Genomic DNA, 13,714 nt, shown 5'->3' with positions numbered 1-13,714 from the left:
AAGCGAAGAGGGTGCGCTCTGAGAGCCGGTAAGAGCTCTGTGTGGTCAGGAGGGACAGCAAGTCCAGCACTGTTGTAAGCAGCTCTTTCAAGAGCCACCAGGCTGGTGAGGGAAGTAGGAGCACGCCAGAAGCACGAAGATAATGACACCTTGTTCATCCACTCCTGCTGACTGCAGGAAACTTCCTTGAGGTTGGCACCCTCCTACAACATAGCCACCACTTTCCTTTAAAACTTTTTTACCTCTCTTTAGATGTTCAGCAAATGGAGACCACACCTTTCTGTGTGTCTTTCTGCCAATAATACAGCTGTTGTCTTTGCTAAGCCCCCTCACAAGTTTCTGCCTGCTCTGCGATCAGGTGTTGAGTCTCAGCTGTTAGGCATTTAGGTGTATTAGAACGGATTCTCTCTCGTGCATATGCCAAGTCACTTGGTTGTGCCATTTGCCACGAAAGACCTTGACTGCAGCTTGCTTTATTTTGATATGATAAAACCTCTTTCTCCCTAATACATACCACAAAAACCCAATGTGCTACAGGTGGCGAGCTCTTTGGAAAAGGCAAACTCAAATTTGCAGTATGTGGTTTTAAGGATAGCTTGTGATGTATGCAGAGAAAAACATTAAAGATACATATATATCCATAAACTACATATAGCTAAGGAAAATTAAGCCAACTATGTTATGTGTACTACAATTTTTACTGTTTGTACCTGAAACCATTTGGATGCAAAGCTCTACTATTAAGTACTCCTTTAAGGCTACAGATAGAGTAAATAGGATTGCCAGACAGCCATGTAACACTAGGGCATTTGGGTGCAAATAGCATTGAAAACACTCACATGCTGCACAGGTACTCAATTTATTAGGTGTACTTCTATTCCACTAATCTTGTCACAGTACAGATTAAGCTCTTCAAATGCTTTTTCTCCTTAAATTTAAGACCTTCTTAGCTTAACTTGGATTTTAGTGTTTATTTTCTGGATTTAGTAATAAATCAAAAATGATAGACATTACAGTTCAGCGTAGAAAAATCAGTTCTCTTCCCCACCAAAGCCATCTGCCGCTTTCCCATTGGTGGCCAAAAAAGGAATCCATCCTCTTCTAAGATTTCAGTATCTACTGTTCCGTTTCAGAGTTGTCCTCTCAAAGATGAGAGATGCTCCTCACAATCTTATTCCCTCTCCCCATCACACATCAGCATACATTCCATTGATCAAGTAATCCAGCCTAGTATAATGCCTCTTCTGAAGAGATTCGTGTATCTTCTTCCCCGTCAGTGCAATAACTAGCAACAAGAATATCACCCCAAAAAGCAAAGCTGCTACAAGGCTGCTTTTTTCTCCCAGCTGAATGACACCTTTTCCTCTCAGAACACTCTCTGGCAGGTAGCCTTCTGAGTCAGATGGGTCATAACCCTGAGGGTTGTTTTGGGAAGCCGTGGGGGAATCACTAGTAGACAGAGCGAAACCTGAAAAAAAGAGGAGGGTAACATGGCTGGTATCATTGGAAGAGACAACTGTTGGCTCAGGAGCGATGGCTGGAGTTCTTAGCCCTGACAGGGTGGTAGCAGATCTGGAATTCGTGGTCACACGCTTGGTTGTAGAAGAAGTTGTGGGACTGGAAAGAGGAACACGAGCAACAGTGATGGTGGTGGCAAGGATACCAGGTTTAGCTCTAGCGGTCACAGTAGGCGGAAAGGCAGCTGTGGCCGTGGTGGTGGTGACAGCAGTAGGTTTAGCACCACCAGGATGCAGAGAGGTTGTACGAGATTCCAGTCGGGTGGTACTTGTAGGCAGAGGAGTGAGAGTAGTACTGCTGGGTTCAGGAGCGCTAGACTGAGTGGTGGGGAATGAAGCAGAGGGGTTTCCAATTTGAACAGCAGAAGATGTATTTGGCGGCAGGTTAATTACTTTCTGCCTTGGGATGGGGTCTAAGCTCTCAGGATGTTTTGCCCTTTGAGATTCAGTAAAAACTGTATGAAATTCAGTGTTGTCTAAATGCTTGGCCATGTGGTTCTGGAGTTCAGATGCCTGATGAAAGACAGGTTGTTGCAAAGCAGCGGTACGATTCTGATGGCTAGTCTGACTGTGAGAAATAAAGGCTCCAGCATCCGAAGACAAAGAATACCCATTTGAAGAGAAGTCCTCACTTTCGAAGGACGTATCCTCTGGGGCATGGGTGTCTGGAAACAGAAAGGAAATACCACTATTTAATTAAATCTATTTTTGACTACCACAGGTTTACTCTATTTGTATTTCTTACTAAGAGAGATATAAGGGGGCTCCAGAAAGTAATGACTAATGAAACTGAGGCATCAAGATCTTCCTTTCTTTAAAATATGCACAGTGACTTTTAAATTCTGTCTGTGTCGTAAGACCTGTCAGCCTCAAGCCTGGGCACATCAGACCCTGACTGCAGCTTCTTACAGAATTTACCTGTGCAGAGCGATCATCCCAATCTGATTGTTTTATACTCATATTGCATGCATCTAAGTGTTTATTTAGAGGTGATAAGCAGTGTGAGTAGGCCCATTGCCTTCAAACCTTTCTCAGCCTCTGTCAGTTAAGAAGTACGTATTATCAACCTCACTTTTATGTCAGATACACGTTTCCACCTAGCCAAGATGATTATATACTCCTCTTTCTTGTAATATCCAAGCACCCTGTGATGGCTTGACACAATTCAGTTCACATACAAAAACTGTCTTATGATACAAGATGGCAATAATATCCCCATTTTATAGGCCATTTTATACACATACTGATTTGTAGGAAAGACCTGTGCTCCTACTGCCATGCTAAAAGACAGACACTGCTCCAAGAGTCTCCAAGGTACTTGCAATGAAGGCCTCCACAAGATGCAGACTACACTTTATAATTTCTCCAGAAGTCGATATGTATTCCTTGCAAAACAGCTGGGTGAATGTCATTTAATTGAATTTGGAAGCAGGGCAACAGCGTTATGTAACAGGAATTCCATACAAACGATAATCCTAGCAGCTACTTGATTCTACACAGGTATTAGAGAGAATTCGGGTGAGCACAAGTTCTTGGAAAGACTGGCTAATTGTTATAATTTAGATTTTTATATATATAAAAATTTTATAATTATATTTATAATTACAATATATATTATCATTCAGCTGCCGCACAGAACATTTAAAAGGGAACATGCTCTCAAGTAGTTCTGACTCTCACTCGTCTCTTTTTTTATAGAAACAAAGAGGTTTGTTAACTGCACTGGAATTGAAATAAATAACAAAAAGTCCATGACATTTTCATTGTCACTTCTCTCTCAACTAGGAACTCTTATCTAGAGGGATGGATTTATTTCAGTTTTATTACACATACAAAGAAGCCTAGTTGGCTGCTGTCTTAATAATGTATTTCCAAGCCTTAAGACTCCACAAAAAACTGAAGTGCAAAAAAACCCACCGAAAACAACAAACCAAAAAAACTGGCAATGCTTTAAACGAGCACAGCAGCTACTTCCCTTGAACCATAGACACCAATTTTAATCCTACCCTTCTAGTCAGGCACCAGCTTGTTAGCAAAGTAAGATCCTAAATAGAGATTATGGACTCCAACCACAAGGTCTGACTTAGAGAAAAGCCATACTCTGTTTTTAGAGAATGGCTTTAAATAACAAAATGTTCAGTTATTACAGAATCAGAAACTGTATGGCCAAAGATGCCCAAACTCTCAGCTGCTTCTGCAGCTCTGGACACTTTTCGACACCAGCAAGGAAATGGCCTGTCACCACCACAGAGTCAGTCCCCAACTCACTTTTTCCCTGTTCCTGATGCACTCCCATGGCCGCTCCCCCCCGTGTGTTTAAACAAACAGCAGATGTAGTGTGACAGCTACAAAGCACTTGCAGCATGCTATGTCATCTTCAGTTTGCTCGCCTGGGCAACAGCCAGAAAAGCACGGAGCGTTCACACAGCATTTGAAGGACAGGTGGAGGGAGCATGGGGAGGCTACATGACGAGTCCTGCACGGGAGTTAACTACCACTGCTACTCTGCAGCACTCAGATTAACTAATGTAACTTGGATTAACTAATGTAACTGCCTCCATTAACTACTCCACATTTTCAGCATCAAACATTGATTTTATAGTATTCTTTGTCTCCATTTCAGACTACAAGCTCCCAAATGCAATTGCCCAAAACTGTCACGTGCGAGGTACAGCTGGGGTACTAGGATAGATATGCTTGTTGGTAAGAAAGAACAAGGGCACTACACCAGTCAAACTTTAAAAAGAGATTAAAAAACCAAAGTGGTCCTGCTGATATCTAAAATCCAATAAGCTGCATTAGAAACCAAACTTCAGGTTGGCACTTTTAAAAAACAAACCAAACACCTCCTGAGCATACTTTGCTAGGACCCACCAGTCTTGCCTGAGTATCTTAGTGGGGTGGAAACGGCAAGCGCCACAAAAGTACAGGAACAGCAGAAACCAGAAACGTTATTTCTTTTTTAGCAATAGCTCTTTGCAACTGGGACCAGGAAATGTTTTACTTCCCAAACCATAGGTTGTGTCCATTAGTTAGCAGCCACAAGAATAGTTAAAAAAAGAAAAAACAAAATTTCATAGCATCAGTATTTTAAGTTGCTTTATTACCAATAAAGTATCTTTCCCCCTTTTAGTTTGGTTTTCAGTGTAACCACATGCAGATTTTCATATGAAAAAATGAAGCTTGAAATGTTTGTCAGTACCAACACAGCTCAGGTGCTACCTTTGAAAACTTATTAGGAACATAAGGTAAAGAAGCTAGCATAATCTTTCTATAATTCAATGTTCACAGAAGCTAAAAAATGCAAAATGAAAGAGTGATGGTATATGCAATCAAGTTGTTAACTGAGCATTACACTACATGCAGGACGAAAGCACAAGCATGATTACATTTCTTGTTTCTTTGTTTGAAACTCCTCTATTCTGCTAGGGGAGAAAGAGCTAGAAAAATGATAATTTTACAGGCATGCAATTCATTTGTTGCACATTGCTTTTGCCCAAATCCTGTGTGATTGTGCTTTCACAAAAATATTTGGTAACACTATGCGAATAATCTTTCTACACATCCTGCTGTCACTCCTTGTGTAGTTCCTCTTGGAAAAGTTCTCTTTTTCAGCAAAAGTTCAGTCTCTGGAAATAAGAAATTTCTGCTCTCTCAAGCAGCCACACTGAAACCACCTTATGAACTCTTGGCAGGAGGAGAGTCTAATTATCAGTTTCTTATCTGAGTTGTTCAAACAGGTCTGGTGCAAGTCAACATCAGTCAACAAGTAAGACTTGCTATTAAAAATCCCACAGCACATGACAGATAGCGAGAAATTTCTGAGTGTGCAGCCCACATGCCGTAAAGCTTTGAGTTTAGACAGTTTGCATCTGTGCTTCATGTTCCCTAACTGAAAGCAGAAAATAATGATTACTATTGCCAATTACTCAGCACCATCACAGCGGTGCTCCAAGGCTTGCCCAACATTTTCTCAGTGTTTCTGCCTGCATGTATTTGGTATTCATCAGTGTAGCATGGATCCTTTGAATATGCAGATGGCTACAAGGGCATTGTATTTCCATTGCTTTCGGTGATACCCCTCAGCATTACGTACAGGAAATTTTCCTTCTTGAATATATCAAGATGGAAGCAGCTTCTTTTTGTTTTAAGCAAGGGAAAATTGTGAGGAGTTCTGAATCTAATGTGAAGGAATTTCATAAGGGTCGGGAAGCTGGGCCCATGCAGAAGCTCACCACACACCTGCCCATCCATCTTCCACAAAGCAAAAGAGCAGCATTTTCAAATTACAGTGCTTGGCTTAGAACATTTTACTAAAAATGCAACCCCTAAACATTTTCTGGTCACTACTGAAACTCACAGGTGTAAAAGTCATCTAGTGTGGGGACTGGTGGCTCTTACTATCATTTACCTCTAGTTATCTTGTAGCTCACAAGTCCTGTCGCAGGTTTCATTGGACAAGCCTCTGTGCTAGGGCAGTAAAACAGGTAGCAGTTTGGATGTGCGCTTGTCCTTCGAGCATCAAAAATCATCAAATTACACTTCTTGCCTCCTGCAAAACATGATAAATACGTTTCAGCAATAAGAACTTTTATGGCATCTTGATAACGAGCTCTAGTTTGTTAAATTAATTTTTCTGCATGTGAGTAAGAGGAAAACTACTAACATATAACCTTCCTACAGGAAAAACAGCCCAGGATTGCAAAAGAATGGCCCAGGGCCAATATATGAAAAGTCACACCTTCCTCTTCCTGTACAGATGAACTTGGGGAAATAATGAGTCTAATCCCTCATCCTCCCCTCACCCATACCACACTGGCACCACTTTATATAATAATTTCTCGCTTACAAATCCTGATAAATCTGAAAACATCTTTGATATACTCATGGAGAAGGAAATGATTGATACACTTTTCCATATCACATCCCAGGAATCACGTGGCTTGCTGCTGCTTGGGGTGTCACCTTTACCACCGTCGTTTCTACTTGCTGCTCTACTTCCTACTGCTCCAAGAGCTTGATGCAAACCAGTGGTCTCAGAGAAGGCTGAGCACTCTCATTTTCGGCTAAAATTAAACTTACCACAAAATGTCAGTCACTTTGTAACACGTCTACTAAATACAGCTTACACATCTTAGAGTTTGGGGATCTGAGAGGTTTCAACATTTAAAAGTACCACTGTTTCTTTGCTGCAACTATTTTCCTGAACACTACGGGGTCTTGCATTAAGATCTAACATCACACTTGGCAAAACAGGATAGCAGCCGCAAGCTGTCACTAGTTACAGCGTGAATGAAAGGATAAATTAACGTTTCTGTGCCGAATACAGAGAACAGCACTTGAACACCATGCGAGCCCAAACTTCAGAAGTAATTTCCCAAGGGTTCGTACGTACTAACAGAGAAGACCAAAGAGCAGCCGGTTACCTGAGAGCTTTTCCCCCAAGCAGCAAGCGCGAACGCAAGCCTCTGGGGTTGGAGTGTACACTGGCTCTGCGCCCCTGATGCCTTTGGGCAGCGATAAGTTTATATCGATGATGGCATTTTCCATTTTCTCCGCGGAGCACTCTTGACTCAGGGATGGTCCGGCCATCACGCAGGTGATCACCAGCAAGCAAACCGGCCACCGGCTGCTACCGGGAGACATGGTCACTCGGGTGGGGTCTTCGCGGGGCTGGGATGACGCCGGCCGTGCGGCGCCCCTTGCCACAGGCGCACCGGACCCTCCTCGGCCAGAAACCGGATTTCGCGGCGAGCTTCCCGAAGCGCTCGGTAGCCGGGGAAGCCGCCGCCGAGATGCCTCCTCTGCTCCCGGGGTGGGGACGCGTTTCTGGGGGCACCGTCGGGCCGCTCCCCCCCCCTCCCCCAGCCGCCCGGTGTCGGGAAGGCAGCGGCGGGGCCGGGCTGGGCTCCGCTCCGCGGCCGGGGCGGGAAGGCCGCGCAGGGGAACGGCGGGCGCCCCGGCCCGCCGGCACGTCCGGGAGGAGGGGCCGCGGGGGAGGCGGGCCCGGGCCGCCTGCCTGCCTGCCTGCCTGCCCGCCCTCCTGCCTGCCCGGCGGGGGCTGCCGTGGGGTCCCCCGCTCCTCCAGCCGCTCGCCGGCCCCGGGGGCTCGCCCCGAGCGTCAGGCGCAAAGGAGAACCCACCCAGTGAAACTCTTCAGGTCGAGGCGGGGGTGGCGGCGATGCGGTTTTGCTGGCAGCCTGACCTGTCTGTTCTCCGGCTGAGATCCGCTTTTGGAGGCTGTAATGAAAGCGATTAATAGGCATATCCTCGTCTAAATGGACATGTGCATATTTCGATGCCTCTGTAAGCGTCTCTTTGCTACCTGAGTAATCCCGTTCAAATCATAGCCAAGCACAGAGTGTTTGCTGAATTGGAGTTGTATGCACAAGCCTGTCTACTGGGAGCACGGACTGGCAGCTTAGCCATTCTTTCCTCAACAGCCTTAGTGCAATTGCTTGCTTAAATAAGGTTTTTACTTGGAAATTTTTCATTTCCTCTTTTAATTTTTTTTTTCTTCTTATTTTTGGGCAGTGTTTCAGAGTAAAAGTGGCCGAGAGTAAGGAGTGCAAGGAATAAAGGGATTATAAGATATATTCCTTCTTTTTCAGGTCTCTCATCCTTAGAGAGAAGGATGAGAATACTATGAATACTTAGAATAATACAGTTGTCTGTAAATAAAAGATTTTCTTTTTAGGGGTGGTCCATTACCTGAAGAGACACCAAAGGGCAGGTTATTTTACACACTGTAATGTTTAGGGTGGAATAATGAAAATAGGGAGTCTGGTCACGTCTGGCAGACATCTGCTGTTTACTTTAAAGAGAGAAACTTAAATTGAGGTGAGATTTCTTGCTTCTCTGAGATCCTTCCCTGGAAGGGGCACAGTGCCAGCAGCAGCAGCGAGGGCGCATCCTGCTTCACGCTGCCCTGCTGCCTGCCCTGCACTGTGCCTAACACCATGGACCCACGCCAAGGATGGGCGGCTGACTTGTTCTTCACGCCCAGTCAGTCCCCATCTCTTTTGTTAATACAGCTGGGGGCTGGCTTTTATTTGGACCTAAGTGCTGTAAGAGACTGAGCCCATCATCTCATTTCACATCAAATGGCCAATTTGGGGCAACTCCTAACGTTTCGCTGTGATTCTCGCACACTTGGTGCTTTTTTCCTGACATTTTCAGCTGCACTTGTTTAAGAAATTGTTTATTTCTAGCCAGGTTTCCCTGTTTTACTAAACTGGTAAAATTATTTTCACTGTTAAAAGAAAAAGCTGTAAGAGAGTGTGAATATTTAAGGTGTCACCTATTAACCGTATCACACAATGATACACACTATATGGGAATGAATACTAAAAGCAAGCACAAATATTACCTGTGCTATGTGTTAGGCAGAGTCCCGGCTGCCACCTGCCTTTGCTTACATAGTGGTGGTGGGGGAAGCTGAGCTGAAAGAAGCTCAACAAAAAAGGCTGAAGGTCTGGCTAGACCGGTTGTAACTGGAGGGTGAAGAAAATGGTTCTTCACCGGGACTATTGGGATAGCGTTAAGGGCTAGGGGTGTTGGGCTACTGGAATGATAGTGAATGCAGAGACCTGCACAGAGACAGGCATAGACGATTATGGGAATATGAGAAGGGCTGATATGACAATATGATGTGAGCAGGGCAGAACAGATACTATGGGATGACATGATTGCCCCAGTCCAGCCACCATTGCTTTTCTCCCCCCTTCCTACCTCTTCTTTGTAGGGCCGGCACCCACCCTCCCTGGAAAGAGCAGATGCAACTCAGCCAGGCTGATGAGGTACGGGGAAGCCAAGGCCCAGCAAAAGCCATGCAGAAACCACTGCCGCTGGCTAGGAGAGAGCCAGCCTTGCCCAGAGGCTGCTGTGCTCCCCTCCCCACTGAGATGGGAAGGAAGGGAGGCCGAGAGAGGGGAGGATGGCTGGACCCTCTCAGCCCTGCGTCACGGTGCTAAGTTGCTAAAGGTGTTTTCCTACCTCTGTAGAGCACCTCTCTGCTTGGGAGCTGGTGCCCTACAGGGTGAAACACCTGGGCGCAGGTAAGAGGAACTTCAAATATATATATGTTAGTACATTTGTGGGTGTTCACAGTCCCATACACTCACATATAGTTAAATGCCTTGCCCCCAAACTAGTCATTGTAAACCAGTCTTGGAGAGTCCAGGAGCGTGGCTCCTGACCCACCTTGCCCAGGTCTGCCCCCACCAAGGGGACTGCCCCCATCTAATCGGGACTGCACACCGATGTGACACCCCCGATGCAGGGGCAGGTAGGTCAGGGCTATTCCTGTGCCGTGTTGTCCCCATGCACAGCTTCTGCCTTAAGTCCTAGCCAGGCCCTTCTGAGGAACCTGCAGCTACATGTTTAATATACCAGACAGTTTCAAATAATCCCCTTATGTCAAGCATTGAATACACAGAGTAAGTCATAAAGGAAAAATGAAACTGGTAAGAAATTATATAAAATATTTGCCAAGGCCTTTAAGTTGCTTGGGTCATGGTAATACAAACATCAGATTTGTATATGCTAATGTAGATACATACAACTGTACACTGTTTCAGAAACATTAGTTTAGTTACCGGCTGCAGGACACTACAGAGGACCTGTGTTATATCCACATTAGAGGCAAAATAAAGAATTCACTTACACAACTAACACATTAAAATATACCTTTATTTTAATAACGTTTTCAATGATAAAATTCCACATGGTAGACACATATGTTGGTTGATAGGTAAATTAAAACTCTTCCGGGGTGGTGATATACCGCAAATTCACACTTTCACAATAATAAATGAAAACACTTCAGAGAGGAGCGAGAAGTCCATTACACAGAAGTGGAAAGGATGCAAATTGAAATTAAATGTGCTGATCCAATGCAGCTAATATTAAAATTTGTCAGAGACTGATGGATAATGTCAACTGACGTTATGGCAAGTACTGGTTAGGCTGTAGTCCTACGGACATCATGCACTTTACCTTTAAACACTGCGTTTCTCTTTAAACACTGCCAGTCCTTCCTTAAAAGCCACTGAGATGACTCACGGGTGTGACTTTAATCATGTGTGTGCATATTGCAGATTGGGAACTTAAGTTTGTAAACCGAATTGTGCCAACAATAGTTTGTTCTTCCCCCAAAATAATTACATTGCTTTCTGTCGTGGTTTAACCCCAGCCAGCAACTAAGCACCACGCAGCCGCTTCCCCCTCCCCCTCCCAGTGGGGTGAGGAGGAAGAAAGCAAAGGAAAAAAAAAAAAGTAAAACTCGTGGGTTGAGATAAGAACAGTTTAATAACTAAAGTAAAATATAATACTAACAATAGTAATAATGAAAAATAATAATAATAGTAATGAAAAGGAATGCAACAAAAGAAGGGGGGGGAGAAGAAAAAAAAACCAGTGATGCACAATGCAATTGCTCACCACCCGCTGACCGATGCTCAGTTAGTTCCCGAACCGCGATCCGCGCCTCCCGGCCAGCTCCCCCCTGTTTATATACTGGGCATGACGTTCCATGGTATGGAATACCTCTTTGGCTAGTTCAGGTCAGCTGCCCCGGCTCTGCTCCCTCCCAGCTCCTTGCCCACCTGCTTGCTGGCAGAGCATGGGAAACTGAAAAGTCCTTGGCTTAAGATAAGCGCTACTTAGCAACAGCTAAAACATCAGAGTGTTATCAACATCATTCTCACACTAAATCCAAAACACAGCACTGTACCAGCTACTAAAAAGAAAGTTAACTCTGTCCCAGCCGAAACCAGGACACTTTCATACTATTTATTTGTTATTTTGGCAGGAATCAAGCAGTTGTTCAGGTAGTTGAAAGAAAGGTCTATTATTATTAGGTTACAAAAGCACAAAGTACAGCCTACAGCTAGCAAAAGGTGGTGTTGGATTGGGATTGTCTTCCCATAGCCTTGATCTCGGTAACAGCTGTGAGGTGCAGTTCCCACGAGATAGGAGCATTATTTTGGTGTTAAATCACATCTTGGTGGCAATTAGCAACGGCAGCCAAGAGGAACGATGCTGAGTTCAGCGCAGAGCTTTTGATGACGCGGGGCATCGTGCGTGAGCCGAGAACAGGCTTGCTCAGAAGCTAGCACGCACCAGCACTGTTCCGTATTTACAGACAGTTCTTCTGTCACAGACAATTGTGTGGCTTCTTTGCTGATTTGACTGTCAAATACAAAAACAGTAAGTCTGAAGTCTCAAAGCATGTTTCCTTCTCCTTTTCACTTGTGTTTTTTGGTTTTTTTTTCTTTTTTTTTGCTTAACCTGAGTTGCCTGTGAACTTTTGGTCCGGGCTGCTTTTACCTCGCTCCTGGCACAAGGATAAAGGCAGCCGGTGCCACCCGTTTCCCGCAGGTGACCCTGCCCGGTGCCCTGCCGCGGACAAGGGGCTCCAGGTTTGGGATGGGGGGGGGGGGGATGATGTCTGCGAGCCCACCAAGCAAGCCACGGGAGAACAGCGTGGCCCTGCCGGGGGTGGTTTTATCGGGCAGCCTGGGACGCAGACCCAGCACTCTGGAGTTTGGCGGGTTTGCCTAAGGACAGAAAAATTAATATCCGTAATTAAAAAAATAGATTAGCGCTGTTTTGCGCCCCCACCCAGAGTCCCCCGTGCGCGCTCGCCGCCGTGCCGGCGGGGCAGCTTACAGGAGGGCCGAGGTGAGGGCCGGACCCCCCGCGGGCCCAGGCGCCTTCAGGCCGCGGGGTGCGGAGGGGAGAGGCCTCCGGCCTCACACCCGCCATCTCATCCGCTCCCTTCGCTTCCCTGCCCCTGCCGCCTCGGCCCCTCAGCGGAGCCCCGCCTGCCCGCCATGCCGCGCCGCGCCGCGCCGCGCCGGGCGGGGCCTGCCCGTGACCCGGGCGCAGACGCCGGCCGGCGCAGCCGGAAGCCCCCGTCGGCGGGCGGCGGTGGCGGTCGCGGGAGCGGCGCTGCCCCCCCGCGTTGCAGGAGGCGGGGGAGGAGGCCGGCGGCGGCGGCGCCGCCGCCGCCATGGGAGCGGAGCAGAGCGCGGAGGCCGAGAGCCGCCCGGGCGAGCCCAGCGCCTCAGGTCGGTGCCCGCCGCGTTCCGGGGCGGGAGGGCAGGGGAACGCCCGTTGGCGGGTGGCGGCCGGCGGGGCGAGGGCCCCGGGAGCGGGGTTCTCCGTCCCTCTGGCGCGGCGGGGATGCCTGCGGCGGGGCTGCGTGGTTCTGTGGCGGCGCAGCGCCCCGCTGCAGGGGCCTGGCGGAGGAGGCGAGGGGCGGGGGCGGTTGCTGAGGAGAAGGGAGCGGCTTTTTCTTTGCGAGGCAGCAGCTGGTGGCGGCCCGGCCCTTCCTCTGCGGCGGGCGGGGAGGGCGCCGCGCCCGGTTCGGGCGGCGAGGGGGGCGCCAGCCGGGTGGGGGGAGGCAGAGCCGGCGAGGTGGGTGCACCCCAGCGCCCGGGCGAGGGCCCGTCTCCCGCTGGCGGGGCGCGGGAGGGAGGGAGCAGGGTGCGGAGCTCGGGGGAGAGTAACGAGGAGGGTGTGAGTGGTGCAGGTGTTTCAGAATAAGGCGTTACCTGATTTTGAAAAACTTTTGCTGAACATAATACGTTCTCAGAGAGAGGGTGAGAAGGGAGCTTACAGTCCTTCAGTGATCTCGGTAATGTGTTTATACTATAAAAAATGTACCTGTACTATGTTAAACATAGCGACATTTGCTTAGGGTTGAATTCTGATGGAACCTGCATATTAATTTGATCGTTCCCTTTCCCTCCCGTATCCTTTCAGCATCTCCGTCGCCAGCCAAGCAACGAGCAAAAATGGATGACATTGTGGTGGTAGCCCCAGGAACACAATCCTCCCGGAATGTCAGCAATGATCCAGATGTTATAAAACTGCAGGAAATTCCAACTTTCCAGCCCCTTTTGAAAGGTAAGTGATTGTTCTTCCTCTGTTTTGAAAGGCCTTTTTTTTTTTTGTACCTAATGGAGTGTGTGCTTTGTGTATCCTGAGGTTCCTACTGAAGTTCCTATTTCTGTCCATATTTTTCACTACCCCTCTTGTTTTAAACCTTACTTTCTTTTGTTCTTTCGTAATTATTCCCAGCCTTGGTGGATGAACTGGTTTAGAGGTGTGCTAGTAATGTTCTCTGCAGTGGAACCCTCTACTGTGAAGACAGTACAGCTCCAAGCATGCCAGCTTGCCCTGTACCACTG

General features: G+C 47.1%; 2 protein-coding genes across 2 annotated transcripts in view; one reads left to right on the top strand and one right to left on the bottom strand.

Moving 5' to 3' along the window:
* Positions 1-818: 818 nt before the first annotated feature.
* On the bottom strand, positions 819-7,313 carry MANSC1 (MANSC domain containing 1). Its single transcript, XM_050907361.1, has 3 exons — positions 6,944-7,313; positions 5,929-6,069; positions 819-2,182 (listed from the first exon to the last, which is right to left on the bottom strand). Exons 1-3 carry the CDS (start codon positions 7,161-7,163, stop codon positions 1,188-1,190), a joined length of 1,356 nt encoding a protein of 451 aa, XP_050763318.1. The 5' UTR covers positions 7,164-7,313; the 3' UTR covers positions 819-1,187.
* Positions 7,314-12,531: 5,218 nt separating this feature from the next.
* Positions 12,532-13,714, top strand: part of BORCS5 (BLOC-1 related complex subunit 5) — a 78,375-nt gene continuing 77,192 nt past the window's right edge. The window contains exons 1-2 of the mRNA XM_050910539.1: positions 12,532-12,589; positions 13,287-13,430. Coding sequence (XP_050766496.1) covers positions 12,532-12,589; positions 13,287-13,430 — 202 coding nt within the window. The remainder of the gene's footprint in view (positions 12,590-13,286; positions 13,431-13,714) is intronic.

This window comes from Gymnogyps californianus, chromosome 1 (genome assembly GCF_018139145.2).
Source record: "Gymnogyps californianus isolate 813 chromosome 1, ASM1813914v2, whole genome shotgun sequence".
NCBI lineage: Eukaryota > Metazoa > Chordata > Aves > Accipitriformes > Cathartidae > Gymnogyps > Gymnogyps californianus.
This window is presented reverse-complemented; position numbering and strand designations above follow the sequence as displayed.